This window comes from Lepisma saccharinum, chromosome 27 (genome assembly GCF_977018435.1).
Source record: "Lepisma saccharinum chromosome 27, izLepSacc3.1, whole genome shotgun sequence".
Lineage (NCBI taxonomy): Eukaryota > Metazoa > Arthropoda > Insecta > Zygentoma > Lepismatidae > Lepisma > Lepisma saccharinum.
The window spans coordinates 47,548,245-47,576,131 of record NC_139255.1 but is presented as its reverse complement, the minus strand read 5'-3'; the positions used below and the strand labels follow the sequence as shown (position 1 = coordinate 47,576,131).

The window sequence follows — 27,887 nt, the reverse complement described above, 5'->3', positions numbered from 1 at the left end:
GTAGTAACTTGAGGAGTAAAATAATATATTAATGACAAAATATTGCACTAGTCATGGGCGTAGCTTGGGACCTAACTTTGGGGGTGGCAGAATCAAACTTGGGACTTAACTTTGGGGGGGCTAACTTTGGGGGGGGGCTAACTTTGGGGGGGGGGCAAAATTAAACTTGGGGCTTAACTTTGTGGGGAAAGAACAGAATGAAACTTGGGACTTGACTTGGGGGGGGGGGGGCAGAATTAATAAGTTTTCCATCCCATAGAAATAGCGTCCAGAACTATTTTGCTGAATAGTTTACATTTGCACAATCATAAAAAAATTACACTTCAGTACTTTGCTACTCAGATTCAAAGAGGTTAACAAAAGTATCATTAACTTTTAAATTTACTAGCCCGAAAAGTTTTGGGGGGAAGAGCCTCCCTTGCCCCCGCCAAGTTACGCCTATGTTACTAGTGAAATAATATTTTCGTTCCCACCGGACCAAAATAGAATTACTGTTGCCTCCGGACAAAACTGTGTGAAAATAGTACGTTATATTTGAATTCGAACATTTGTCCGTTGGCGCTTCAACTGGCTTGCAGGAAGTGCACAGTTGTCTCGCTGGCGGTAAAATTGTTAGTGCTACAGAGAATTCGCCAAAGTGGGCATGGCAGCCAAAGTTTTAACTTGAAAAAAATTACATCACAAAAACATATGCTCGTAACAAATGTGTAGATGAAGATTAAAATTATACAGGGTGTCCCAATGAAATGTTATACACACTTTGAATGATTATAACCATTCATTTTCATAATTTAAAAGTCTACAAACACGAATATTTTTTCCTTGCCCACGTCTGTTTTCAAACTGATGACCGTTCTGGTCCAGACACTGCCTGAAATGCGAAGCAATGGTTAGGTTAGGTCTGGCGAGTTAGGTGGCCACATGTTTGGTGTGTGGTGGTCGTCCAGATTATTCCTTTGTCTACTTGGCCGCATTCTTGTTCAATTGCTGCCTTCAATTCGTCGACCCTTGCCTGTTTTGTACCGTGGCTTGGAATGTAACGCTTCAAGCGCGCCGAACAAATGGGTCTATGCCGGCTGGCCGATCGGTATGCCGTTTGCAAGCGGACTAGTATCGGTGTACTTAAAAGGAAATCGTGCTTACGCGCGAAGTGGATTTGACGCCGAGCGTGTCTAGACAGGTTGAGGAAGGATCGGTCTTGTTTGTTCCAACTTTTGAGTTTTAATCATGGGAGTGGACAAACTCGGAAGTTATAACATTAATAGAAATGTACCGCAACTATGGGATTGCAGATTGGAGGACTATAGAAATCGAAACGAAGAGCACGACTTGTTAGTGGGAATTGTAGTCTCACTTGGAACTTCTAAAGGAGAAGTTGAACGAAACATTAATCCATTTTTCAAGAGAATGTAAACGGGAGAAGGACACCAATTTTTTAGACTCGGACGAATTCAAAATCTCCGTGGACGGAGCTGCTGCTAAAACCTAATCTTCTTCGTCAAACATTTTCACGGAGTATATCAGGTATGCTGTGAACTAGGCGTTCGAACCAGACATGCACTTTCCAACACCGCAATGTGCGCCTTTCCAATGCCATTTTTTGAGGCCTTTTAAAGTATGTGTACATTTTTGGAATAGACACGCACACACATATACGTATATAGTTAACCTAAGAAAAGTTAATTAGAAAATATATCCAAGGAATAAAACACCTACTCAAATAGTGTTCTTTGTGTAAAATCGACAATATATATATATATATATATAATAAAAGAAATGGTCATAAATTCTTTATTAATGAAAGTCATTATCCAGATTGAAGAAAGTGGGATTTTTATTTTATTTTAAAGTTACCTCAACATGGCTTTCATTGGTGGCACGACAAATATCCAGTCGGTATTCCACCTCCCTCCATGTGTTTTGAAGCATTGTAGGTGTTACATTGTTCACTGCAGCACAAATTGTGTTACGTAATTCTGCAAGATCAAGCACCGGTGTAGAGTACACTTGGTCCTTAACAAATGCCCACAGAAAAAAAATCAAGTGGAGTGAGGTCTGTGGATCTGGGAGGCCACGGAAGGAAAGTTGATCCTCTTCCGATCCATCAATCAGGAAACTGCTCATTCAAAAAAATTGCGAACTTCTTTGTCGTGGGGGGGAGCACCATCTTGTTGGAAAATTGTTCTGTGAGGGAGTTGAGGCACAGCATACAATTGTAACATATCAAGGTAAGTGTTGCCATTGATCATGGGCTCGGAGAAAAAGAAAGGGCCAATGATTTTGTTATGGAGAACCCCCACACCAAACATTCCATTTAGGCGAATCCCTCTCGTATTCAATGACGACCCGGGGATTTTCTCACCCCCAGATGCGGCAGTTGTGCCTATTCAACTTACTAGATATGTGGAATGTTGTCTCATCTGAAAAACAAACAGATTCGAGAAATGCATTGCCAGTGTCAATCTTTTCTAACATATCAATAGCAAACTTTTGCCGTACTTTTCTGTCATTTGGCAAAATCTTGTGATGGAGTTGCATCTTGTATGCCCGTAGGTGCAATCTTTTGTGAAGCACGGTATGCACAGTTGTTGGTGGGATGTTTAATTGTACACTAGCTTGTCTGATGGATTTGCGCGGACTTCTTTGTAACACCTCTCGAATGCGTTCAACGTTCTCCTCTGACACTTTACGCTTGGCATGCTTACCTGCTTTTGACAGCAGACTTCCAGTCTCTCTAAGTTGTTTGTCCCATTTCATAGTTGACAGGTAACTTGGAGCAGCTGTCCTCGGTGGAAGGTTGTACTCACGACGAAAAAGGCACGCACACCACACATTTGCATTCCGCAAGCGACAACACACACAACCTTTTGCTGAGCCGTCCACATTGTGACTCACTCTTTACAGCGTGGCGTGACTTTTCTGCGCATGCGCATTGGCGCGCGACTTATCTCCACGTTGCACATGCGCATGAGTGGATTTAGAATTTCCAACATTGCTCTTTTCAGTGGTGCCAACTGTTTCTCATTAGCACTAATACTTTTTAGGTTATACAATTTTCTTTTATTATACATATAAGCCGAAGTAGAGTAATAAGAGCGCTTCCACACCATACTTAGTAGGTATCCCCTTTTTCTGTGCATTTAGCCTCAGTTGTATCATATTATGACGATTTTTTTTGTAGATTTTATGGCGTTCGACGACGTTCCAGTACAATTTTCATCGCATCTCGGTTTTCTTCGCCTCATACTTTGTAGGTATGCCACGATCTTACGTGATATAACTTAACCTATTCACTTTTTTACGACCTTTTACGGGCATCGTTAACCGACAAGGGTTGTTTTTTGTCTACGTCCTCTTTTTCTTACGATCTTACGTGATATAACTTTACCTATATTTTTTTCTACGATCGTTCACGAGTTAGGTAACATACATTCACTCCAGTTGTAATCTGTCACGAGAACATTTTTTACGGACTAAACTAACCTACGTATACATGTAGTGTAAACCCTTTTTTTTATTTCCGGTCGCCATTTTCAATTTCTTCCAGTCATGGAGGACACCGAGACGATGCTAACGCAAAAACCCCACGTTTGTGCGATCATCCTTTCGAAAGTTACGACTAAAATTTTCAGCAGTTGACCCACCCTTGACCTCAAGACCTCGAAATTTCGCTACGTCGTCGAAATCGACAGGGGGGGTTCGCGATATCTCTAACCGAGATCCGGTCGCCATTTTACGATTTTTGTAATTTAGTATTTTGAATTTTTGATAATTTTGTGAAAATTGTGATACTTGTTCTTAATTTTGACGTTAAAACTGTTCCGTGACCCTCTCGTTCTTGACATCTTGGAGGAACGACTTTCTGCCACCAGGATAACGCTACACAACGTGTCGTCGGGGATTGGATTGTGAAATTCGCAGACGATCTTGATGTTTGTTCTTTCGTTGACCACCACTTGTTTCCTCTTCGACGTGTTGATGACGAACATGGGTCTGTGTGCCTTGAATTCGCTTGGAGTGTAGTATACATCTATCTTTCCCTCGGTCACTCTTTTGTAAGCGGAGTACGCTTCGTATAATTTGAGAAAATCATCTTGTTCTATGTCAAGGTTGTAATTTTCGCGCGGGAAAACTTCGTTGCTTCCGTTTTTGAGGTATGCGTTCTTGATCTTGCAGTTGTCGAATTTGCTGGAATCTTTTTCCTGGTCGTTGTCTCTCCCGGTTTGGAAGAGTACTATGACGAAATCTGGCATGTCGAACTGTATGTTGAACTGCGTCGTGACGTAGAATTCGTAATGATTACCGGAAGCGAGTTTCTGCACGCACTGGTAACTGAAAAATTGAATGGGCACCTGCGGATCTGAAAAATCTCTATCAAAGTTACATCGATTCAGCCACGACATAACTCTACGAAAACTCTACCCTGTGCCAAACCTTTCAGAAACACAACCATTATGTCCCAATGTTGTTTGTGAACAACAGTAACTTTGGCAACATTGCAGAAGAAGAGAAAATCATACAATAACAAAAGTTTTATATTAAGGCAGTCAAGCAGTTCATTATTTCATAAGGATATATCACTTCATAAAAAAAAAAACTAAACCAAAACAATGACACACATTTCAGGTCCATGTGGTAGAGCATGTTCAACAATGGACACAACCCTAAACAAATAGTATGTTTTGTTGTGCAAAATATAGACGAAACCCACTTTTTTTTTACAACACACTAAATATTTATTGTTCTCACATGGAAACAAAACCACAATTGTTGGCAACGTAAGTAGGCTATATTTTACCCACAAAAAATTATTAAACAAGATGTTGTTCACAAACAACACCAGTGCCGAAAGAGTAATAGTTTGTCTGCTTGAATAACCTTGTATTATGCGAATACCACGCTCCTCCTTTCAAAACGATTCTAAAGGCATAAGAGGTGGTGTTTCATTTCAACCAAATTGCCCTACTAATAACAAGGGCCCGGGACTTTATGTCCTATAAAACTGCAAAATATGTATGTAATTATGTCATAAAAATTGAAAAATATGTCATGAAAAATTCAAAATATGTCAGAAAAAGGCAGAAATATTTCCAGTAAAGCAAAAATATGCACAACAGTACTTTCGAATTTCTCATTATATGGGATGTCAGAATCTTCCAGGAAAGATCGACTGGGGTGAGTTATTAAATGAAGTAAAAATTTCTTTAACAGAAGAAAGCAATGGGAAAACACTCAAAATATTTCATTTCTGGTAACTAAAGCACAATTGGCAGCTCACTACAGCTCTGGTAAAAGTGACTCATTGTTGTGAGAAGTTAAAAAAAGGTAAAGAAATGAGAACAATTGAAACTAGCTTATCTCCTGTCCGGTGATTCTCGTGCTCGCACAACAAGGACAGAGAACATTTTTCCTCAATAATGTTCGCACGGCTATCAATTGTCAGCTGAATAATAAAAAGAGAGTATTATTGTTATGTACTAATTGGTACAAAATTCATGTGATCTTAATTTCTTCGTTCGTAATTTCCTTTCATCTGCCACTGATAATATGAACTTTCTTGCGCTGAAGGTACGAAGGATAAATTGTAAAATAACCGATTACATGCAAGATAATTACGAAATTATACAGAAATATGTCTTATTTGGAGAACATTGAAGAAATATGTTGTAAAAACGCGATATTGCTAAAATATGTCAAAATATGCCTTATCAAGTTCGTCTATTTCGGGTCATATTCATCAGATATGTAAAGATCTGACCCCAGAAATCGATCCGATGCCAAATAAAAAATATGTTATAACATAAAGTCCCCGGCCCTACTAATAACCATATCTAAAAATCAATAACAAGTCAAGCAACCGAAACGACCCCCTCCCCCCATTTTTGTGTGAAGATATATAGAATTGGTAGCTAAACTATAAAATTTTGTCCCCCCCTCAAAATTTCCATGACTGGAACATTCATGAATCCCCCCTGTTGGCACCCCTACCTAGATGTACACAAACTGATTTGCATAATAAATCGATATAAACGTATATACGGTGGCTCGAGTCATTCTTTATGCCCACCTGAGATGGGTCCAGACCGGACCTCTGGAGTTCCCGGGTGCTGAGGGAAATTAACTTTGTTTCTTCATCTGAGTGTGTGTGTTTACAGACACAGTGTTGAGTGGGTCACACCCCGCAGTTGTTGAAACGTAACATATGTTTATCAATATTATTCATATATATTAAGTATTTTCAATGGTGTTTAAAGCGTTTGTGAAGGTGGAGGAAAACATCGCAAATAAATACGAAACTACTATTCAATTTCAAAACTAAATATTACTCGTCTGTAGTGCGTTTTGTTAAGGGCATGAAGGAATGGTTTCCGCGAGGCCTTCCTCTCTGCGGCGGCTGAGATCACTGTTGCCTAATTAGCTCTTTTGGAGCTCGGTCTGGCTCTTTCATGCACTCGTTTGGCTGTGAACTGGGGCGTCCACCACCATACCTCACTATGTTGCCACCACTGGATCCGGCGCACATAAACCAACTTTTGCCATAAATATACAGGCAACCTAGCTTCGGAGAGGAGTTGTGCGACGGAGAAATACACTTGAGCACATACCTATAGGAGCATTATTTTTATATCTTATGTCGGGAATATCAAACATCCAGTGGCGTAGAAAAGTACACGGACGGAAAGAGGATACGTTGAAAAGGTTTTTGTACTTGGAAGAGTGGAAACTCCCATATGATTAGTCGTAAGTTGAAGTTGATTCTCCATAATGAATACATGATATTCTATAAACACTTATTCATCATATTTTTACACATCGTATCTCGCTTAATAACCAACTTTAAAATACGCTTCCAATTGCAACATGGGGAGAAATTCATGTTCTCGTATATTGTTCAGTTTTTGTTTTTTTTAATAGAGGAGAAGGTCTAAATATGGGCGAAGGTTTAAATATGGGTTTTGGAGTTATCAGCGCTCCCGGGTGCTGCAGCCTGGCAGAGGCTATTGGAACTGGTTATCTGTCAAGGACAAAGTTTGCGGCGCCAATTCGCAAGAGAAAGTGGTGATTAGTTTCGGCCTTGGACGCTTTTATAGAATTGCGACCTCCGAAAACTTTTTGCAGGTATGTTTTAACTCGGCGTTTTCTGAATTCTCATCTGCTTTGTATAGGTTATGATATTAGCGGTACATAAAACAAATGTGGCCTTTTATAATGCCATGATTTGTTTGTGAAATATATACCACACAGAGCGAAAATAAATTGAAGAAGAAAAATAGCGTGATGGTCTAAATATGGGCTATGACATGAGTTCTAATGTCGAGATCATATTTTCAACAAATATTTGGGTGTTTTTCTTCGATTTTTCCCATTCCGTGTGAGTTTCAAAACAACAGATTATTCATAAATATGAATTTTATGTTTTAGCGATAAATGACTGTTTTTTTTTAAAAAAAAAAATAATTGTTTTTTGTGATATTGCCACTAGTAGCCCATATTTAGACCACAGTTTTGAAATGCGTCATTTTACCATTTTTTGGAAATTGCTGTTTTTTTTTAAAAAAAATGGAGACCTTCTATACTTTAGCATGCTATTACATTTAAGTATATATTTCATAGATATGCATTTTAAAGGCAGGTGCTTGATATATTAATTTTTTTCCTCCGAAAATGACCTTTTCCTCTATTAGTGCCCATTCCGACGATATTGTAACTGGTGCGAAATTGTCACTCCTCCCCTTAAATGCTGAAAATGAATAATGCCGTCCCAGTCCCCTGACTTTACGTAAGCGTGAGGATACTTTGTCTCTGGAATCTTTGGAGCAAAGTTGCGCATAACGGTACAGAAAGGGGAGAAAGTGGGAGAGCGGGTGTTAGCTGCAGCCGCGTTTCCCCCTACATGCACTTACGTTCCCTCTCACGAATTTATTGAACAAGCCCTTTGAAGTCACTACGTGCGCACGAAGGATGCGCTTACAGAGGGCCTTGTAAAGTGGTTTGTTTTAGTCAATTCTATTTGTTTCCAGTGTACTTCTAGCAAACATACGAGCAACACAGGCACAATTTAAATTATTAACGGAGCATGTATCATGCTACTTATCGTAGTGGATATTATCGTCGCAAAAATTAAAGCATCATTATGGAAAGCACAAGTTTTGTAACACGTGATAAATTATTGCGTCAATTTTGATGATGTGTATAAAATGCACATATCGCTAATAACAGCCCCGTCACGTATTGATTTAGTTCACCCTTTTATACGAAAGACACGCAACAAATTGTTCCGAGGTATATCCGCTATTACAACAAACGTGAAAATGAATATTTATGGTAAACAATGGAAGCTGTACTTTGGAAATATTGCGTGTACATAATATATTTATATTAGTAATATTGATCATGATTAGACATATAAAGTTTTGACAGCAGGGTTCAGTATTTACTTCAGGTTCCTCCAGCAACGGGACATAAATCCACTAAGGAAGGATTTTGTTCGACATAAATCCGTGAGTTTTACAATCTTAATGAAATGAGGACTTATGTGCTCTACAAAATAGTGTGTTTAGTTTTTTTATGCTGATATCCTTTTTGTTCTTTTCAGGTCATTAAAATGGAGTGTGAAGTCGACAAAAAGGAGCATTTTCGACACCTTCTGCTGTTTGCGTTTAATCGAGGTGTCAAAGCCACAGAAGCTGCTCGAGAGATTTGTGAAGTGTATGGCGAAGAAGCGATGCCTCTTGGACGGCTCAAAATTGGTTTAAGCGTTTCAAAGACGGCAATTTCGACCTCAAAGACATGCATCGCACCGGACGCTCCGTTCAGTTCGATGAGGAGCGACTGAATCAGCTTATTCACGAAGATCCACGCCAAACGACGAGGGAATTGGCAGAGATAATGGAATGCTCTCACAGTACACCTTCACTCGATGGGAAAGGTTCAAAAGATGGGCGCATGGGTTCCGCATGCTTTGAACGACAACAGAAATCAACGAGCCACGATTTCCGCCGGTTTGCTTGCCCGTCATCGGTCAACTCATGGACACAAGCAGCGATTCCTCTACCAATTTTGAGCCCTCCTAAGAGGCATCGCTTCTTCGCCATACACCTCACAAATCTCTCGAGCAGCTTCTGTGGCTTTGGCACCTCGATTAAACGCAAAAAGCAGAAGGTGTCGAAAATGCTCTTTTTTGTCGACTTGACTAAACACACTATTTTGTAGAGCACATAATTCTCTATCGAATAACATAAAACGTTGCCAACACATTTTATTTTTCACGCAAAATTTTCACTTAGAAAAAAACGCCAGTACTTCTGGGCCAACCAATATTATTTTTACCAATTGAAATGTACTCTTGAAGATACTTAAATTTATCAAGCCGACCTCCGGGACTTAGTGGTTAGCAGAGCGTGCTACGACGGGTTCTTTGTGAGTGTCCATCACTTTCATCATATTATCTTTGATACTCATCTTCGCGATTAGCCAAAAGTGGCAGAAAATGGACGTAACGTAACCAAATCAAAAACGATATTAAATTCATCAACATTGATTTCCAAGCAGCGACATGGGGTCATGGATGTTCTCAAGATAGAATATTCCGGAGGTAAAATAGCCCCCCATTAGGATTTCCGGGCGTGGATTACTTTGGGAAGTCCCTGGACTATATGGGTAGGGAGTACAGTAGGAACAAGGATATTAAATTAGGCGCCTGGAATGCTCTGAGCCTTTACAGGCCTAGGGCATTTCAGCCCACAGTTTATGAGATACTTAAGTATGAATTAGACATAGTAGTTGTGTATGAAGATAGGGGGTCAGGAATAGGTAATTGTAAAACTAAAAATTATACTTTTTTCTACTGTGGTACTGAAAATCATAATTTTGGAACAGATCTCTTCATAAATAATATAATTATCTCGGCTCATAAAACGTTAGAATGTATTAATGATAAGATATCATATGCAGTTTTACAAGGTAGGTTGTGCAAAATTATTTTAATAGACATCCATGTCCCAACGAAAGAAAAATATGATAATACTAAATATAATTTTTATGCAGATTTAGAACAGGTTATTGATCAATAATTTTCCCAGTATGATATGAAAATTCTGTTAGGTGACTGTAATGCACAGAGTGGTAAAGAAGAAACTTTTAAACACACTTTTGGTAAAGAAAGTCTTCATGATTTAAGTAATGATAATGGAATAACATTAATTACTTTTGCAACCTCAAAGAATTTAATTGTGAAAAGTACCACTTTTAAACATAACAGGTATCCATAAATATACCTGGTCTTATCCAGATGGTAGAACTCATAATGTGCTAGATCATATTTTAATTGAGGGGCCTCCCCCATGGCGCAGTGGTAGCGTCATTGCCTTGTAATCGAGGGGTCCCAGGTTCGATACCCGGTGTAGGCACAAGTGGCTCGGATCCCACTTTAAACTGTAGGTCCAGTCCCGATTAGCCATACTATGCATAAAGTGGACTTAAAACACCAACTCAACTCAACAACTCATATTCTAATTGATTAAATAAGACATACTTGTATAATTCGTTCACATAGAGGCGCTGACTGTGCCAGTGACCATTATTTAGTAAATGTTAAATTTAGAGAAAGAGTCTCAGTGGTAAATCATAAGCAACAAAATCTCAATGTTCTAAAATTTAACAGGAACATTTGCTGATGAAAGAATTAAGAAAGATTACCAAATTAAACTGTCAAATAGATTTGAAATTTTGCGTGATGATGATGAAAATACAAATGAAACAGAAGTAAATGAGGATTGGGAAGATATACGTAATGCAATAGAATCAGCAGCTAAAGAAAGTATAGGATACCATAAAGCAAGAAAGAGTAAGCCGTGGTCTGATAAGGAATGTTATAATCTAATGGAAATCAGAAATCAGGCTAGACTTAAGTGGTTATATAATTCTGGTGATACCCATTTAAACAATTATGATAGAATAAAGCGAGAAGTTAACCGAACGTTTAGAAGTAAAAAGCAAAAGTAACGAAATTTAAACAAACAGCAAAAATAAGAATATCAGATATATAGCTATATAAAGGTGGAAATGAATTTTAAAAACGTGGCAAACTAAAGTAAACTTGATAATAGATAAACTCTGTGAACTCTTGGCTGATCCAAGCGATATAATAGATGGGAGAACTACTTTAATGACCATTTAAATGTTCATGTAGGAGATAAATCAGAATTAAATGAAGTACACACAACATACCCTTTAGTTCCAGAACCTTACGTGATTGAAATTATAGCCACTATTAAAAGGATGAAGAATAACAAAGCACCTGGCATTGATTTAATACCAGCTGAGTTAGTTATGGTGGGAATTCGTTAATTTGTTAAATTCATAAATTAATTTGTATAATATGGAATATAGAAGAAATATTTAAAAAGGTGATGAAACTATGCCTGTAATAATTACCGTGGAATTTCTCTCCTCTCAACATAAAATATTAGCTGACATTCTTTCAGCAAGACTAACCCCATATGCTAATGAACTTATAGGTTATTATCAACGTGAATTTAAACGTAACAGATTGACTATCGATATTTTTTTTTCAAATCAGGCAGACATTTGTAAAAAAGTGGGAATATGATCAAAATGCTTATCAGGTATTCATTACTTTTAAAATAAAAACATATTGTTCTGTTAAGAGAGATAAATTATACTATAATATATTAGTCAAGTTCCGAAAACCTAAAATGCTTGTTAATATGATAAAAATATGCAATAATGAAAGTCAAATTCGACTGGGTATTAATATACCTGACAAACGTACAATTCATGATGGGGTAAGACAGGGAGATGCATAATCTCCATTGCTCTTTAATTTTGCCTTAGAATATGCTGTAAGGAAGGTAAAAGAAACTAATGAAGGACTAAAATTAAATGGTCTGACTCAGTTGTTACATATGTAGATAATGCAAATTTAACAATAATGCTAAAATATTTTTAAAAGCAGCTAAAGAGATTGGTTTGGAAGTTAGCAAAGACAAAACTAAACATATGCTTAGAGGTCGAAACCAAGTGTTAGGTAATATGTAGGGAGACAAATTTATGGTAAATAAAAACTTAGGAGAGCGGTAAATAAAATGTTAGATCAGCGGTATATACCAGCGGTGGAAAAAATAATTGGCACACACTTTTTCATTGAGAGAAAACAACATACAAAAGAGCTATAAATTGATAAACTACTTCATTTTTATATACTGTACACATACACAAGTACTTACCTGTCCAACCAAAAAGAAAACATCAACACAAAATCACTTCATTTCTAAATTGCATATCTCAAGCGATTTATTCATTGTATGTATTTAAAGGATATCCTTGCTGTCCAACAAATAAAATAATCCCTACTGCACATACACAAACACATGTTGAAAATCACGTGATGATAAACAAAATTAATTCATGACTGAACACAAATGACACCATTGTTTCCCTTGATGTGCGGGAACAGACTAATCTTATCGCTGCTACAGCTAGCAAGTTCAATGAAACTGGAAGTTGAGTAGACATTCGGGGGAAGAAAGGAATGCAGCTTGACACGGAGCGAAGTTTTCGAACTGAGATTATGTGCATGGGAAATCCCAATTTGCAGCGTCTTCCTGATGTGATCGAGGATAAAACGTTCTTCAGCTGCAAGTGGTAGGAAACTTTAGGCAAACGTTTCTTTACAAATCGACAGTTTGCGCGCACAACCTCGATTGCCGGGTTTTGCTTTTTTTGTACTTAATTTGATGATATTCCAAAGTTATTTCGCGAAAAAGCGTTCATTTCGTGGAAAGCACACATTTCGCATTACTTCGCGAATAAAACTCATGCATATTTCATCATTGTGGGTGTAGTTACGTGCAGAATGTTCAAAATTGCATCTTTTTTTCACATTTCGCGATTTCGCGAATCGCGAAAATTCAATGTCCCTAGTAATATGTAACGATCTGTAGAATCCTTGAAAATGTAACGTACAACGAACTCCAAATCCAAGACATTTAGCCATCACCTTTCCAGACAGAAAATATCTAGGAACAGCTAAGGAATGTCTTGTCAGACATTGCCGAGCTTCCTTGATCGCCATCGTTGTAATCAGGTGTAAACGATGGCAATCAAGGAAGAGACTACAGGTAACTGAGTGGACATTACTGAGTAAATTCGATTGGAATAAATGTCTGGGTCTGGGAGGACGGGGTCAATGGTCAGTCAGATACAGTCAGTTTTAGTACGAGCATTGGGACAGTGCTAGACTATCAGTCAGTGAATGAAGAAGTACGAGCTAAAGTCTAGGAGACGGGAGTGAAGTCTGGGCTTCCAGACTGGCACCATAAACGGACACCTTGTTTTAAGCAGTCCGTGGTCCAACATCTCGAGGGAGCATCTCCACACAGCGAAAGAAAGCAGCAGTTTCTGTTCAGTGAGACCTTTGCTTTATCATTCCTGGCTCAAGCGTACCAACCGAAGATGCCACGCGCTCCAGTGAAAGAACTTACCGATCGTCTCGAAATCTTTGAGAGAGAAGTGCGAAGTGAACTTTCTTCATTCAAGGATGCATTTGAAAGCGAAATGAGAAGTAACATCACCAGTGCTCCTCCTAACTCGGAAGCCATATTGAAGCTACAGGTTGAACTTACCAAGCTGGAGACCAGAATGGAAGAAAAGTTCAAGCACCAACGAGAAGATTTCCTCTCCATGCTGGCTAAAATGGAGCCGCAAGAAGAGAAGCTCGATGACATGGAGCAGTACTCGCGTAGGGAGTGCATACTTATCCACGGCTTTCAAGAAACCATAAAGGAGAACGTGGAGGATGTGCTGAACAAGACACTGAATCTGAACGTCCGAAGCGAGGAAATTGCCCGCTGTCACCGGTTGGGAAAACAGAATCACTCCGTGGCCGACGCCTTACAAGAGGAGAGACGTGTTTAATTGTGAAGTTCTTCACATACAAAATTCGCCACCTGGTTTGGTCCTCCAAGAGGATGTTAAGGGACGCCGGGTGCTCCTATTTCATCACGGAGTCCCTCACGGCCACTCGCCAAGAGATCCTGCGAGTGGCTAAAGACAAATTTGGCCGGCGCTCTTGCTACACAGAGGATGGTCGTATCATCGTACGCACCGAGAATGGCAGGAAACATACCATCTTCCGCACGAGAGAACTGGAGCACCTGTCGTTGTAGCCTCCTCGAAGTCACCTGAACTACATATTGTGCTTATCTAATTCGTTGCCGCATAATGGAACGTACTTTAAGATCTTCACTATATCATATTATTATTATTATTGAATCTGATTTAGCAACAATAGTATATGTGTATACGTGATTGCGTGTGCGCTCGTTTTTTCTTTCTTTTTTCATTTTCTTTCTCGCATATATATTCAACATATTCTTTTATATATTTTTTTCTTATCCTATAAGAGTGACGTAATGAAGAAAATGTGTGTAATCGTGTTACCTCAGTTTCCAAATATCAACCTGCCCGACCTGTCATTTGTTCCACATGACAAGGTAAGCCTTTAATCTTGAATAGCAAGTATTCAATAGTTGGTAAGCATCACTGCATTCCTTGCAAGGGCTCAAATGTGAGCACGGTTGCTGTTAACACCTGAGGCAAGGACCAGCTGCTGGGAAGGGGGAGGGCCAAGCAGTGACTCATTTTTCCGTGTAGCTCTCTGGAATGGACGAGCTGCGGCTTGTTGTAAAAGAGGGAGACTTCGATTTGATTGTCATTACGTAAAGGACGGAACACCTCTATCTCTTATTAGTATACAGGATTATGAAACGGTAACAAAAAATAGAACAAAGAAAAACTGTGGCGGAATTGTAGTTTTTCATAAATCTAACTTAACTGTTCGAACAATAGAGACGAAAGTAAATACTGAAGGCATCGAAACATTAACTTTGATTCTGAAGTACATGAATAAACAGTTTGGTGTATGTTCCATATACAGACCGCCCAATGTCCCATACACAAAACTTACATAAAAAAAAGTAAGGTAAAGTACTCCCCTGTGCTTAGCACCACGCCATGAAGGCGTATAACGCCCCACACTTTCTTGATCCGGTCGTGAGTTGGGTTGATGTGATCAGCATCAAGCCCCTGACCGCCTTTACACCCCCCTCCCCCAAAGGTACCCATGTCATTCGACGCTGGGTGGGCGCCGGGGCCGCTTCCAACGTTAGAAAAGTTCCCGGATTTGAACCGGCCGGGGATCGAACCCGGGACCTATATAAAATGGTAGTCAGACGCGTTACCGACTGAGCCACCGTGGCCACAAAACTTACATTGTTCGAAGAATTAATATCCGAAATATATTCACTAGTTGATAATCTCTTCCTGTTAGGAGATGTAAACTGCGATTATCTCACCCCAAATAAACCAGAAACACGGTTTTTAAGATCGAATTTTGATTCATTTGGACTAACGCAAATAGTTCATAAGCCAAACCGTATCATCGAAAAAAGTAAAACGCTGCTTGACATCATAGCCGTTGACAATACAGAATTACTGTTTTAAACTGACGTCACTGTCCCCATCGGTAAATCAGACCACTGCGTTGCATACGCTGATTTCTTGTTGCAGAAACCGGAACCTCACGCGAGTTACGAGGGTCACTATTTATATTTTGAGCCTAACAATAAAAAAACAGGAATTTAGCATTGAAAACTGCTTTATTGTTTTTCGAAGTATTCTCCTTTATGGTCAATATACTTTTGCATTCGTTCGAACCATTTGTCAAAGCAGTTTTTCCAATCTTCTTGAGACACCTCCATAATATGGTTTTTGAACGCATCAACGGCGTCTTCCGCCGACGAAAATCGTTGTCCACGCAATTTATTCTTGACATTCGGGAACAAGAAGAAGTCATTGGGTGCCAAATCAGGACTGTACGGCGGATGACCCATCAATTCGATTTTTTGACTGTTCATAAAGTCGGTTGTGTGACAGCTGGCATTGTCTTGATGAAGAATGATCCGACGGCGTTTGTTTGTTTTCCGTATTTGACCGAAGACCTCTGGCAAACGAATTGTTGTGTACCATTCAGATTTGACCGTTCTACGTTCCTCTAAAGGCACAGTTGCCACATGACCAGTTTTCCCGAAAATAACAGGCGACCATTTGTTTCGATGTGCTTCGAGCGCGAACAACTTTTGTTGGATTGGGTTCATCTTGAAACACCCATACAGTCGACTGCTGTTTACGTTCCGGCTCATATGCATATATCCATGATTCGTCACCTGTTACAATCTTATATACGTCTTTTGAAGCACCACGATTGTATTTATTGAGCATTTGTTTGCACCAATTGACGCGAGCGTCTTTTTGAGTTTTTGTCAAATTGTGTGGGATCCAACGAGAACATACCTTTCTCACAGCTAAATGATCATGTAATATTTTATATATGCTGGTGGAACTAATACCTATGGTTTCCTCAATCTCACAGTATGTCACATGACGATCTTGCAGTATTAGGTTTTGCACAGGATCCATGTTTTCTTGAACAACAACTGATTTTGGACGACCTTCGCGAATCTCGTCGATGAGCGAGCGAATGGCGGCCACGATTAAATTCGTTATACCAGCGTTTCACAGTGGCAAAGGATGGGGCTTCATCGCCAAATGTGGAAGTAAGTTGATCGATGCACTCTTGTCTTGATAATCCACGTCGAAAATCGTAAAAAATCATCGCACGAAAATGTTCACGAGTTAATTCCATTTTATTGTTGTCGCGCAATCTCCAAGGCAACATAAACAACACAAATGAAGCTATTGACAAAACCTTTGAAGTACGTTATGGTCAATAATGCCAGACGATTCCGTGCAAACGTCAAATCGCGCCTAACTTCAATCAGTGTTGCCAAGGCTCAAAATATAAATAGTGACCCTCGTACGTATATTCTAGAAATTTTAATAACTACCTTCAACGAACAAATGTTTGCAAAAGATATAACTGATGTAGATTGGTCAAAGCTTTACTCACTTGATGATGTTAATGACAAAGTGAAGTTTTTGACCTCAAATATGCAAAATGTTTTTCACACGCACGCACCTCTAAAAATCGTAAAACACAATAAGAAAAATGCACCGTGGATCACCAGTAATGTTAAATTGTTGATGCGAATCAGAGATAACGCGCTACGAAAGTTCAAACGTTCGAACAATCGAAGTGACTGGCAACAATATAAAGAACTTCGAAACTTTACAACTGTCATAAGACAAGAAAATAAATCTTAATTATCTTACCTTCAAGTTTAAATTTAAACCGGCGAGAAACATGGAATGAGTTGAAACAATTGGGTATTGTTAACAATAAATAGTCTCACGATAATACATTCTCGCTCATAAGTACCACTGAAGATTCAGATGCTGTTGATGAACATTTTGATAAAATTTCCAATGAATCTGAAATTCCTCCTCCACTTAAGGCTCAGCAAATAAAGCATTTCGAGGACCAAACCTGTTCCACCGCTGAACAATATTTTAACTTTACTGAGGTAACTGAAAAAGATGTACATAAAACTATTTATAGCATACGCTCAAATGGACTGGTTAAGTCATGACGTCACGTCCGTTGATAGGCAGCCATATTGTTTCTAAACAACTGGTTGCTAAGGAAGCTATTGAAGGGCAGGTGCGTTGTTTTTAAGACTACGTTATGACTTCGATCAAGTTCCATGCAATTGTGGAGTACTTCCACGACGAAGTGAAACTTGTAGAACGAGGTGAAAATGCTGTTGATTCAGGCCACGTCGATAAAGTTACGTATGATTGATTGATTGATTGATTGATTGATTTAGTGTTTTAAGTCCACTTTATGCACAGTAAGGCTAATCGGGACTGGACCTACAGTTTAAAGTGGGATCCGAACCACTTGTGCCTCCACCGGATATCGAACCCGGGCGTATGATGGAGATATGTCTTTTCTTCGTGGGTCCATCAGCGCCAGCATGAAGAAGAAAAGTTACGACGTGGAGGTAAGTGAAATTTGAGTAATGTTCTCTCTCGGAGATCCTTTTTAAAGAAAATTGGGTGCAATTTGTAACTTTGCGTCGTTAAAAGCTGCAACATATTGCGGACCAATACTATGAAGAGAATGTCTCGTTATTACTAGTATGTTGGACAACCCATTATTATCAAACTTCTCAGTACAAATTAACGTAACGAGTGAATAATTAAAATATTATTTGTTTCTCTTATCACTTCCTGCATCAACGTATTTGTTTGCGAGAATTTGAACATGTAATTAACAACATTTACCTGTCTACAGGTAAATGTTGTTAATAAATATTAAGCAGCAAGGGCGGGAATGTAGCAGATATTAGTAATGTACAAAATTACTGTGAATTAACGGCCCAATTTCCTTTGGTTTTATTGCGATTTTATCATGCAATTTTAATATAGTTTGATTTTCATTTACTTCTGTTAACACACTGCGAAGTTTTAGCGATTACTTAAGATTTTTTTTTTTAATATATACCTTCGCAGTTAGGTTAGGCAGACCAGGTTTGGTTCTCTTAGCATTAAATTTGAAATTAACCAAAAATTGAATTGTTGAGGACTTTCATTTGACATTGAGCAAGATGGGGGAGGGGGAGTACATATTGTATAATGCTGCTTTATTTCACTGGTACCAGTTTCATAGATCGGGGACACATTAAAATAGGATATTTTATGTTTCACATGGTTCGTAATTACCAATTGTGTATTGCGGAACATAGTTGAAGGTGCCATTATGCTTTTGACACGAAAACAAACACTTTTTCTACTAAAATAATGCATTTTTCTAACTACTACCGAATGCACGTAACAGTGCGATATCGCTTACTTTGCGAATTATATTGCTTCTTTTGTTTTCGAATATCAGTGTTTCCAACCTTCTTCACCGAAAAATACCTACTATCGTGTTCATCACGTGTGCAAATTGTACATTATGCACGGGTAGCTGACGGCTAGCTCCACGAACCATTCCGATAAGGTTAGGTTAGGTTTGGTTAGGTTAGGCAAGCATAGTTAAAAAAAAGGGGGTGGGTTGGAAAAACTGGCATGATTTCCCGGTCAAATAGATACCACGATGAAAGAAAATACCTCGACTAACGTTGGATACCTTAGAGAAACTAATTTCCGTAAGCAGTTTCTTCTGTAAAAATGAAGAAATGTGTCTTCGATGTACGAAACTGTTACCATTTCACTTACCTATATTTTCTTTTCTTCTTTTCTGGAGATGTGAATCTCATATATTTGTCAGCATTCCTTGTAAAAATGCTCGGCCCTTTACTTTTATCCCCGTTTACAAAATGGCAACTGCAAATTAAGGAATGTTTGGATGGAGATCGATCTTCTCTTCTAGGAAAAAAAAAGTAAAGACAACTATCATATCTGTCACTAATTTGGTTATAAGAAAGAAACAAACATAACTAGTATCCTAATATGAAGTAATCTAGCCCAGCAAAGTGAAAAAAAAGCAATGGAAATTGCCTATTTTATGGGTCTAGCTACAAGAATTATCTTATGTACGGCTCCGGCTTGCATATGAACTTTTTCATTTTTTTTTTTGTTTGTATCTGTCTCTAGTAAAGTAAAAACTTAGTTGTCGCTATTTTATACACTATTTATCCACTTACTAATTGCATCACATAAATAAATTTTGCGTAAATAAAGAAAGCATCACATATGAAAGTGAATAACATTGAAATACTCTACTACAAACTAAAAATGAAGTTTACCCTGCACTTACAAACGAGCGATATTTTTTATTCTGATTTACATGCCAGAATACACTTTCTTTTAATGAAGCGTTCCAGGAAACCATTACAGTTATTTTATACCGAAGTTCGGAACGGAAAAAGCTATGAACATGTCTTTAATTTTATTTCTACATCGGGATGATGATAATACTATCTTTTTTCTATGCATGTGCACAAATTTACTTTGCACTTACCTTATCACCTTCGCCCATTTCTTCTTCTCAACTTCGTTCGTAGGGAAACGAAAGAAATTACACGAATCTCTCTCACTGTAATGTTTACAGTCTGGTACAAAACACATAACCATCGTTTTTTTGTTTATTCCTACGCACTGCACGCCCTATCAACCACGCTTATCAGTTGATTGGAAACTAGCATGGCGGTTGCCTAGGCAACTAACCGGATGTGACGCACGACTTAGCCAGTCCATAGTTTCGGAGTAGATGGTATCAGCACTAAAATGCTCAAACCTTTTGTTCCTTATGTATTATCTCCGCTAACGCGTCTCTCCTGAAAAATGGAAAGAAGCACGAATCACCACTACTTGCATTGACATTAGGCGTATCAGTCTTTTGCCTCTGCTATCTAGAGTACTCGAGAAAATAGTTCATAACGCTATAACTTGACAAGTTTAAAAACAAGACGTTGCAAATAGCTGTAGCGCAGCTCACACCACATTTCCCCACTCCATTCTCCGCAGCGACGTTGGTTCGCAGTGCTGCAAATTTGTATTTGCTTTTTTCTGGGCTGTTTTCTACCTGTCGGAGTACAGAAATTCAGCTCACCTTTCGCCAACGACTCTTTTCCTTCTTTTAAAACTTGAGCTCTCCGATGGCGCAGTGGTAGCGTCGTCGCCTTGTAAGCAAGCGATCCCAGGTTCGATTCTCGGTGGAGGCACATAGTTGTTCGGACCCCACTTTAAACTGTACGTCCAGTCCCGATTAGCCTTACTGTGTATAAAGTGGACTTAAAATAACAAATCAATCCAATCCACTTCTTTTAAAACTTGAGAAACCATCCATTTAGATACTCCCGTGGCGGCGCTTGTGGACTCGACAACATTATACTTAACTTTATGTAACTCCTTCTGATTTCGCAAATATGTTGCAACATTGTAAACAATTTCTCTGACTTGTCCTCTAAGGGGCTTTCCAGAGCAGATTGTGGATTTCGTTGGACCCGGCATGATTTGATTTTTGCATTTCAAAAATATGCAGCCAAGAGTAAAGAGCAAGAACATTTCAATGCTTTAAAAAAGAACACAGGCAAGCGTGTTATCAGATTGCCTTCTCGTAGCGATTGTTGTAAGATAAACAAAAGAACACCCACCCCACTCGGCTTTAAAAAAGACCAGGCCACTGCTCGATGTCGCATTCAGAAAATGAAGTCATTCGCCCAGAAGTTTCTCTTCGTTATAAACCGTAACGTGCATGCATAATACTACAGTTTACGATCCGCGCACCGCACGCATTTTCAAAGACCGGATTAAATTAAATGAACCACTGATAAACTGATATGAGCCTGCACCGACAATCTACACAGTGAAAATAGTTTGTCATATTTGTTTTAGCTTAATTTTGCTGAGTTGGCACCACTCGTAGTTTCAAGGCCAGACCAGTGGGGAGGATGACGTAATAGGAAGTGCTCCGCAGCGATCTGCGCATATCGGGATTTAACTTGTCAGGCTATAAAAGCAGGCGTGCCACAAGGATCGATATAAGGCCCCCTTCTCTTCACCCTTTAGACTGTAGATTTGCAGCAAGTCATAAAAGTTTTCACGCAGTGTAGGAAAGCTTATGGAACACTCAGGAATCTGAATCGTTTCCGTGACTTCCTCCCTGCGGAATGCAAGCTAAGACTCATCCAAGCATTAATCTACCCATTGTTCGACTATTGTGATATTGTTTGCGGCCCTCAACTCTGACACAGTAAAAAAATGCAAATGGTGCAAAATGTGTGCTTCCGATACATTTTTCAAGCGAAAAGATCTGACCATATTCTTCCATTTTTAAATAAAAATCAGGTTCTTACCATGGCAAACAGAAGGAAGTTGCACTATCTCTGTTTCATCCGCCGCATACTGACAGAAGGTAAACCGCAGTACCTGTTCGAGAAAATGCATTCCCGTAGGAAAATCCATAAATACGTGGGTGACACTAAAAGTTTTTAGGTGCGGCAACACTGATTGCAGCAATACATTGTCTCTAGGATATGTTGAAGTTAGTAGTCTGTGAAGTGAGATAATGCTGCAGAATTTATAGTTGTTACTTGTTGTGTGCCAGAAATTAGTCAATTATTGTCGTGTGGGTACAGTAAAATAGATTTAACACGGGAGCACTTCAGAGCAATGATTTTTTACGATTTTCGAGCAGGTTTAACGCAGCAGCAATGTTATGAAAGGCTCCGAAATGCATTTCAGGAGGAAGCCCCATGCCGTGCGACTGTGTTTAATTGGTTTTTAGAATTTCGACGTGGACGTCAGAAACTCAGTGATGAATTACGTGATGGTCGTCCTGTGACAGCAACTTCTCAAGAAAACGTCGACAGAGTGCGTCGCATGATAGAGGAGGATAACCGGGTGACATATGCAGTTATTAGTGCAACACTGGGTATTGGTATGAGTCAGGTTCAAACGATCCTGCATGACCGCCTTGGTGTCAGGAAGCTCTGTGCCAGATGGATCCCACACCATCTTACTCAGGAGCAAAAGCAGGCACGGGTCACATGGTGCATGAAAATGCTGGACAAATTTAACCAAGGACAATCAAATGCAGTGTATGACATCGTAACAGGTGACGAAACTTGGGTGTACTGTTATGAACCCGAGAGCAAACGACAGTCAACGCAGTGGATCTTCCCGGATGAAGACCCACCAACAAAAGTCAGGAAGGGACGAAGTGTTGGCAAACAAATGGTTGCCACTTTCTTCAGTCGGACGGGCCATATTGCAACAGTGCCGCTACAGGGACGTCGGACCGTTAATGCTGAATGGTACACTACGGTTTGTTTACCGGAGATCGTACGGAAAGTTCGTGAAAAACGCCTACGAAGTCGCATTATTATGCATCATGACAATGCGCGCAGCCATACAGCAGTACGATCAATTTAATTCTTCAAAGATTCCAACATCGAAGAAATGACTCATCCTCCTTACAGTCCCGACCTCGCCCCTTGTGATTTCTTCCTGTTCCCTAAAATCAAGGATACATTACGAAGTTCTTCATTTCCTACTCCCGAGGAGGCAGTCACCGCCTTCGTTCAGTGCATTCAAGAGGTGCCTGCAGATGTGTGGTCCCAGTGCTTTCACACTTGGTTTGAGCGGATGAACAAGTGTATCAACTGTCATGGAGAATACTTTGAAAAATTATAGCATTCATACTTTTGGTCTCCAGTGTTTTACTTGCGCGTGTCTAAAAACTTTTAGTGTGACCTATCGTATATTACCCGCAAGCGGAACAATTTAGATTTATCCCATCATTCTATCACGGTCTACAAATCATCTTTCTCCTTTTCGGCTCCCAAAGCATGGAATGAATTGCCTGCGAACATCGCAAGTATAAACAACACACTAAACCTCAAAGGCAAAGTAAAAAATCTGCTGTTAATGGCAGAGTCTGGGCACATACTGAAGGTATCAATCCAGTCACTCACTGTATGGGATTGGATTATTATTACTATTGTATTTTGTATTTGTAATTACACTTTTCTGTATGCAACCAATTTCTGTGTATTTTCTTCTTTTTTCATGTATCTGTGTATTATTTTACATTTAGCTTACTGCTCCATACGCAGTTTATCTCATCTTATATGTATTATCATATTGACAAGGGTTAAGTGGCAGAGCAGCCTTTGGCTGAACCTCGCCCGCTTAATCAAGAAAATTTATTACTATTATTATTTCAATACACCATGCTGATCCAGTCTGTAAGGTTTAATACTCAAGTGTTGTCTTTTGCCATTAAGTGTGTGGTTGTTACCTCTCTCATCTTACCATCAAGCATACCATGAATAGCGAGTTGCTCAATAGACAAGATTGAATGATTAGTGAGCTACATTACCCAGCATATCCACCATGTATCATACCCTTCGGTACGTGGGATCGAACTGGGTGATATAACTCACTAATCATTCATCCTTGTCCATTGAGCAATTCGCTATTCATGGTAGGCTTGGTGGTAAGGTGCGAGAGGTAATTACACACACTTAATGGCAAAACACAACACTTGAGTATTAAACCCCTACAGACTGGCTAATGGAAAAGGTATACCTGTCTCTCACTGTGTGGAGATGCTCCCTCGAGATGTTGGGCCATGGCCTGCTTAAAACGAGGTGTCCGTTTATGGTGCCAGTCTGGAAGCCCAGACTTTATCCCTTCTCCTAGACTTTTCGCTCTTACTTCTGCATCCTCTGACTGATAATTTAGCACTGCCTCAATGCTCGTACTAAAACTGACTGTATCTGACTGACTGTATTTTACTTTTTTGGCTGGCTTCCGCCTGTCTCATTTGATGTATTCATTCAACTAGAATTTAAAGCCAGATAAAAACAGAATGTTTTAATATTATTGCCCACAAAAATGAGCCTTTTCCTTATTTTTTCTCACATCTATTTATTACATTTTGCGTATCAACCCATGGTACGCGAGGCTCCGTCAGGCGCGAGGCCCTGGGCAGTCGCCTTCCTTGCCCACCCCTTGCTATGCCACTGGTGAAAGTATAATACTCTGATGTAATACAAGTTAATATATCTGTTTCATAAGAGCAATAAAGAACTCAAATTTTGAAAGCAGTGTGTACATTTCAAATGTGTTCTTGGTTCAAGTTCACTCAACGTATTCTGAAACGGTAAAGTTTTGTGATTTTTCAGTAAATGACTTTTACTTATATTCCAGGGATATCAACCAAACTGATGAAGCTACTTCTTGAGAGCCTGCTATTCCTTGTAATACTTCGGGGTGGATATTGCTTACACCTGCAATCGGTGGAGTCTAATATAGACATTCAACGTTTGGCTCGAGATAACCTTAATGTCCTTCTGAAATACTATGTACATTTATTTCCAAGGAACGCATTCATTTCAATATTGAGCTCCAATAAAGATCTTCAACAGGTTGAAGTGATTGCTGCAAATGCTCAAATGCATTTCTCAATGACGATATTTCAAGAGAGAATAATTGACGAGGAAAGATCGAGTGACAAGGGAAAGGCAGAAAACTGGAAACCATGCCCATCTTACCTAAGTAACATAGCAGTACTATTTGTTGAAGATGAGGTTTCTCTACGTAAATTCTTGTCTTGCGTGAAAGAAAATGGTTATCCTGGCGAGAGAAAACTTGTTGCTGTGGTTTTACCACCAAATGAATTTGTAAAAAAACAAGAAATTCTCGCCGTCGTTGCATGGGAATACAGATTGCTGAATGTTTTCGTTACGAGTGTAAAAAGCGACTGCACTTCAAGGTCTTTGAATCATCAGCCTTGCCTCAAAACAACGACTTACAATCCGTTTAGGAAAACCCTCAGTTCTTTCGAGATATTTGAAGTCCCAGATGATGTGAGCGGTCTTCTTGAAGACAAGTGTACAAATCTGAACGGATATGTGATGGTAATCACCAGTTGCCCCAGTATGCCATTTGAAGATGTGAGATTAAAGGCTGGATCTGCAGTGGAGTACCGAGGGATCGGGGGGAAAATGTTTGAAGCAGTCGTGACGAGCATGAACTTCACTGCAGACCATAGGATAAAATACGATAAGTTAAACGTAGGCAGAGAGCTTGAAAATGGCTCGTGGTTTGGTGTTCTTGGAGACATTATAAACGGGAAAGCTGATTTGTGTCTGAACTCTTTGTTTCATACTGTGGCAAGAAGCAAAGTGCTTGATTTCACAGTTACAATAATGATTACGGAAGTGGGCTTCGTGGTGCCAAAGGCAGAACCTCTACCATCATGGCTTGCTTTGTTTACATCTTTCCAATCTCTTACTTGGATGGCGATCGGTTTTACATTTCTAACCATATGGATTTTGTACGCATTTTTCCAATCTGAAGGTAATGATTCCTGGCACCTGATACAATCCGGCGGTGGAGCATGTTTCACCCTTCTAGCCATTCTTGTCTCCCAGTCACTTCATAGAGAACCAAGAAGGAAGATTTTAAAAACAATATTCATAATCGTCGTTTACTTTACACTGATTCTGAGCACATTATACCAGGCATCTTTTTTCAAGAAGACCACAGTTCAAGAGTTCTACCCTAATATGGATACCATCAAAGAAGTAGGAGAATCCACTCTCCATGTTACTACCTACGCGCAACCTTTGGAAAATTTGTTGTCCCAATCAGCAAATGTATATCTTTTGAATATGAACAAGAGATTTGTAAAGTTTCCTGGGTTCACGCAAGTTTTCAATCAGATTGCTCACGAGAAAAATGTTGCCACTTTTGGAAGTAAACCTTATTTGGAGTACCGAAGCATTCTCGCCCTGGGAGAAACAAAAGATCGTTTTCTTCATTTTGTAAAGGAACCGATTTCCTTCGGAACCAAAGCATTCTTTGTACCTATAGGTTTTCCATGTTTAGCGAAAATGAATTTCTTTATTCAGAATATGGTACAATCTGGTCTAACTGAGAAGTGGTACGATGACTTATTCACGAGCAAACCTACTGAAAGTTCACAAAATGTTCGCATCTCTCTAAACCATCTTCAAGGTCCTTTTGTTGTTCTTGGTGTGGGTCTTAGTGCATCTTTGGTTGCCATTTGTGGTGAAATACTTGTACAATGGGTTGTGATTTTGATAGAGAGGTTAAGCAGGTAGGAGAGCTAATGAAATAACAATATAAAAACTCTATGGCGTTGGAAACAAACCTCGAGCTTGAAAACGTAGAAATACTTGCATTTATGTGAATCATTGTCTTTTTGTCCAAATGTCGAGTGTAGGATATATCTTGAAACCTATATCCTAAAAAGTAATCATTCGAATGCTTTGATGTTTTTAAGTCCACTTTATGCACACTAACATTTATTGCACATACACTACACCCTTTTACAGAACACCACCCTCAAAGCAATGACCTTGGGCAGTGAAGAACATCTGTTAGAGTTCAAACTAATTGTCAAAACAGCACTGGAGGCCATCTTTGGTCACCTCCTTCAGAGCGGGGGTCGCATACGTCTTGACTTCGTCAGTTGACGCGAATCTCCGCCCTTTGAGCAACTGTTTCATCTTCGGAAAGAGGTAGTAATCAGCTGGGGCCAGATCCGGGGAATATGGAGGCTGCGGAAGAATAGCAATGTTGTTCTTTGTGAGGCTGTAATATTTATCTACAATCGCACTTTAGATCTCTTTTCCATCGCTTATATAGTCAATGCAATATAAAACGTGTCTCTATATAGACAATAATAGAATTATAGAATTATGTGCCTATCTTCTCGGTATCGCAATAGTTACAATTTCACCTTAACAAGCTAAGTAGTGGGGTTTGTGGTATTATAAACTCAAGAAAGGAAGAGCCCCCTCAAGCAGATTTGCTTACACTTAAAACAAGCTCAACATGAGCATATGAGCTTTTTGCTCAAGTGTGGAACCCCCTCTAATCCAAGATTTTTGTAAAAATGCCCTCATGGATTCCATGAGAAAGGAAGAGCCCCCTCGGATTGATGTGCCTATACTTACAAAAGGCACTTCTGTGAGATTGTTGTCCATAAACTTGTCAAAAATTGATATTTTTTTGGCTATACCTGAAATTATGCTAAACCCATACCTACCCATACATATTTACTTCAGGTTTAAGTTCAATTGGATACTAGGTTCAATTTGTATATCTAATATTAAAACAATGTAATTCTTCTAGAATTGCTCTGTGAAAAAACCCTCGGGAAATTCTTGTAAAAAACAAAATTCATGGAAATTTCCCGGCTGATGCAATTTCTGAGTATTGAAGCTTTGCGTGCAAACAAAATTGCATCAGCCGGGAAATTCTTGTAAAAAACAAAATTCACGGAAATTTCCCGGCTGATGCAATTTCTGAGTATTGAAGCTTTGCGTGCAAACAAAATTGCATCAGCCGGGAAATTTCCGTGAAAAATATGCCCCCTCGGAATTTTCTGTGAAAAAACCCTCGGGAAATTCTTGTAAAAA

The 27,887-nt window shown here is 39.2% G+C and overlaps 1 protein-coding gene across 1 annotated transcript; it reads left to right on the top strand.

Moving 5' to 3' along the window:
* The first annotated feature begins 24,902 nt into the window (after nucleotides 1-24,902).
* Nucleotides 24,903-26,564, top strand: LOC145980236 (putative glutamate receptor). Its single transcript, XM_083113251.1, has one exon. It carries the CDS (start codon nucleotides 24,903-24,905, stop codon nucleotides 26,562-26,564), a length of 1,662 nt encoding a protein of 553 aa, XP_082969377.1.
* Nucleotides 26,565-27,887: the final 1,323 nt, after the last annotated feature.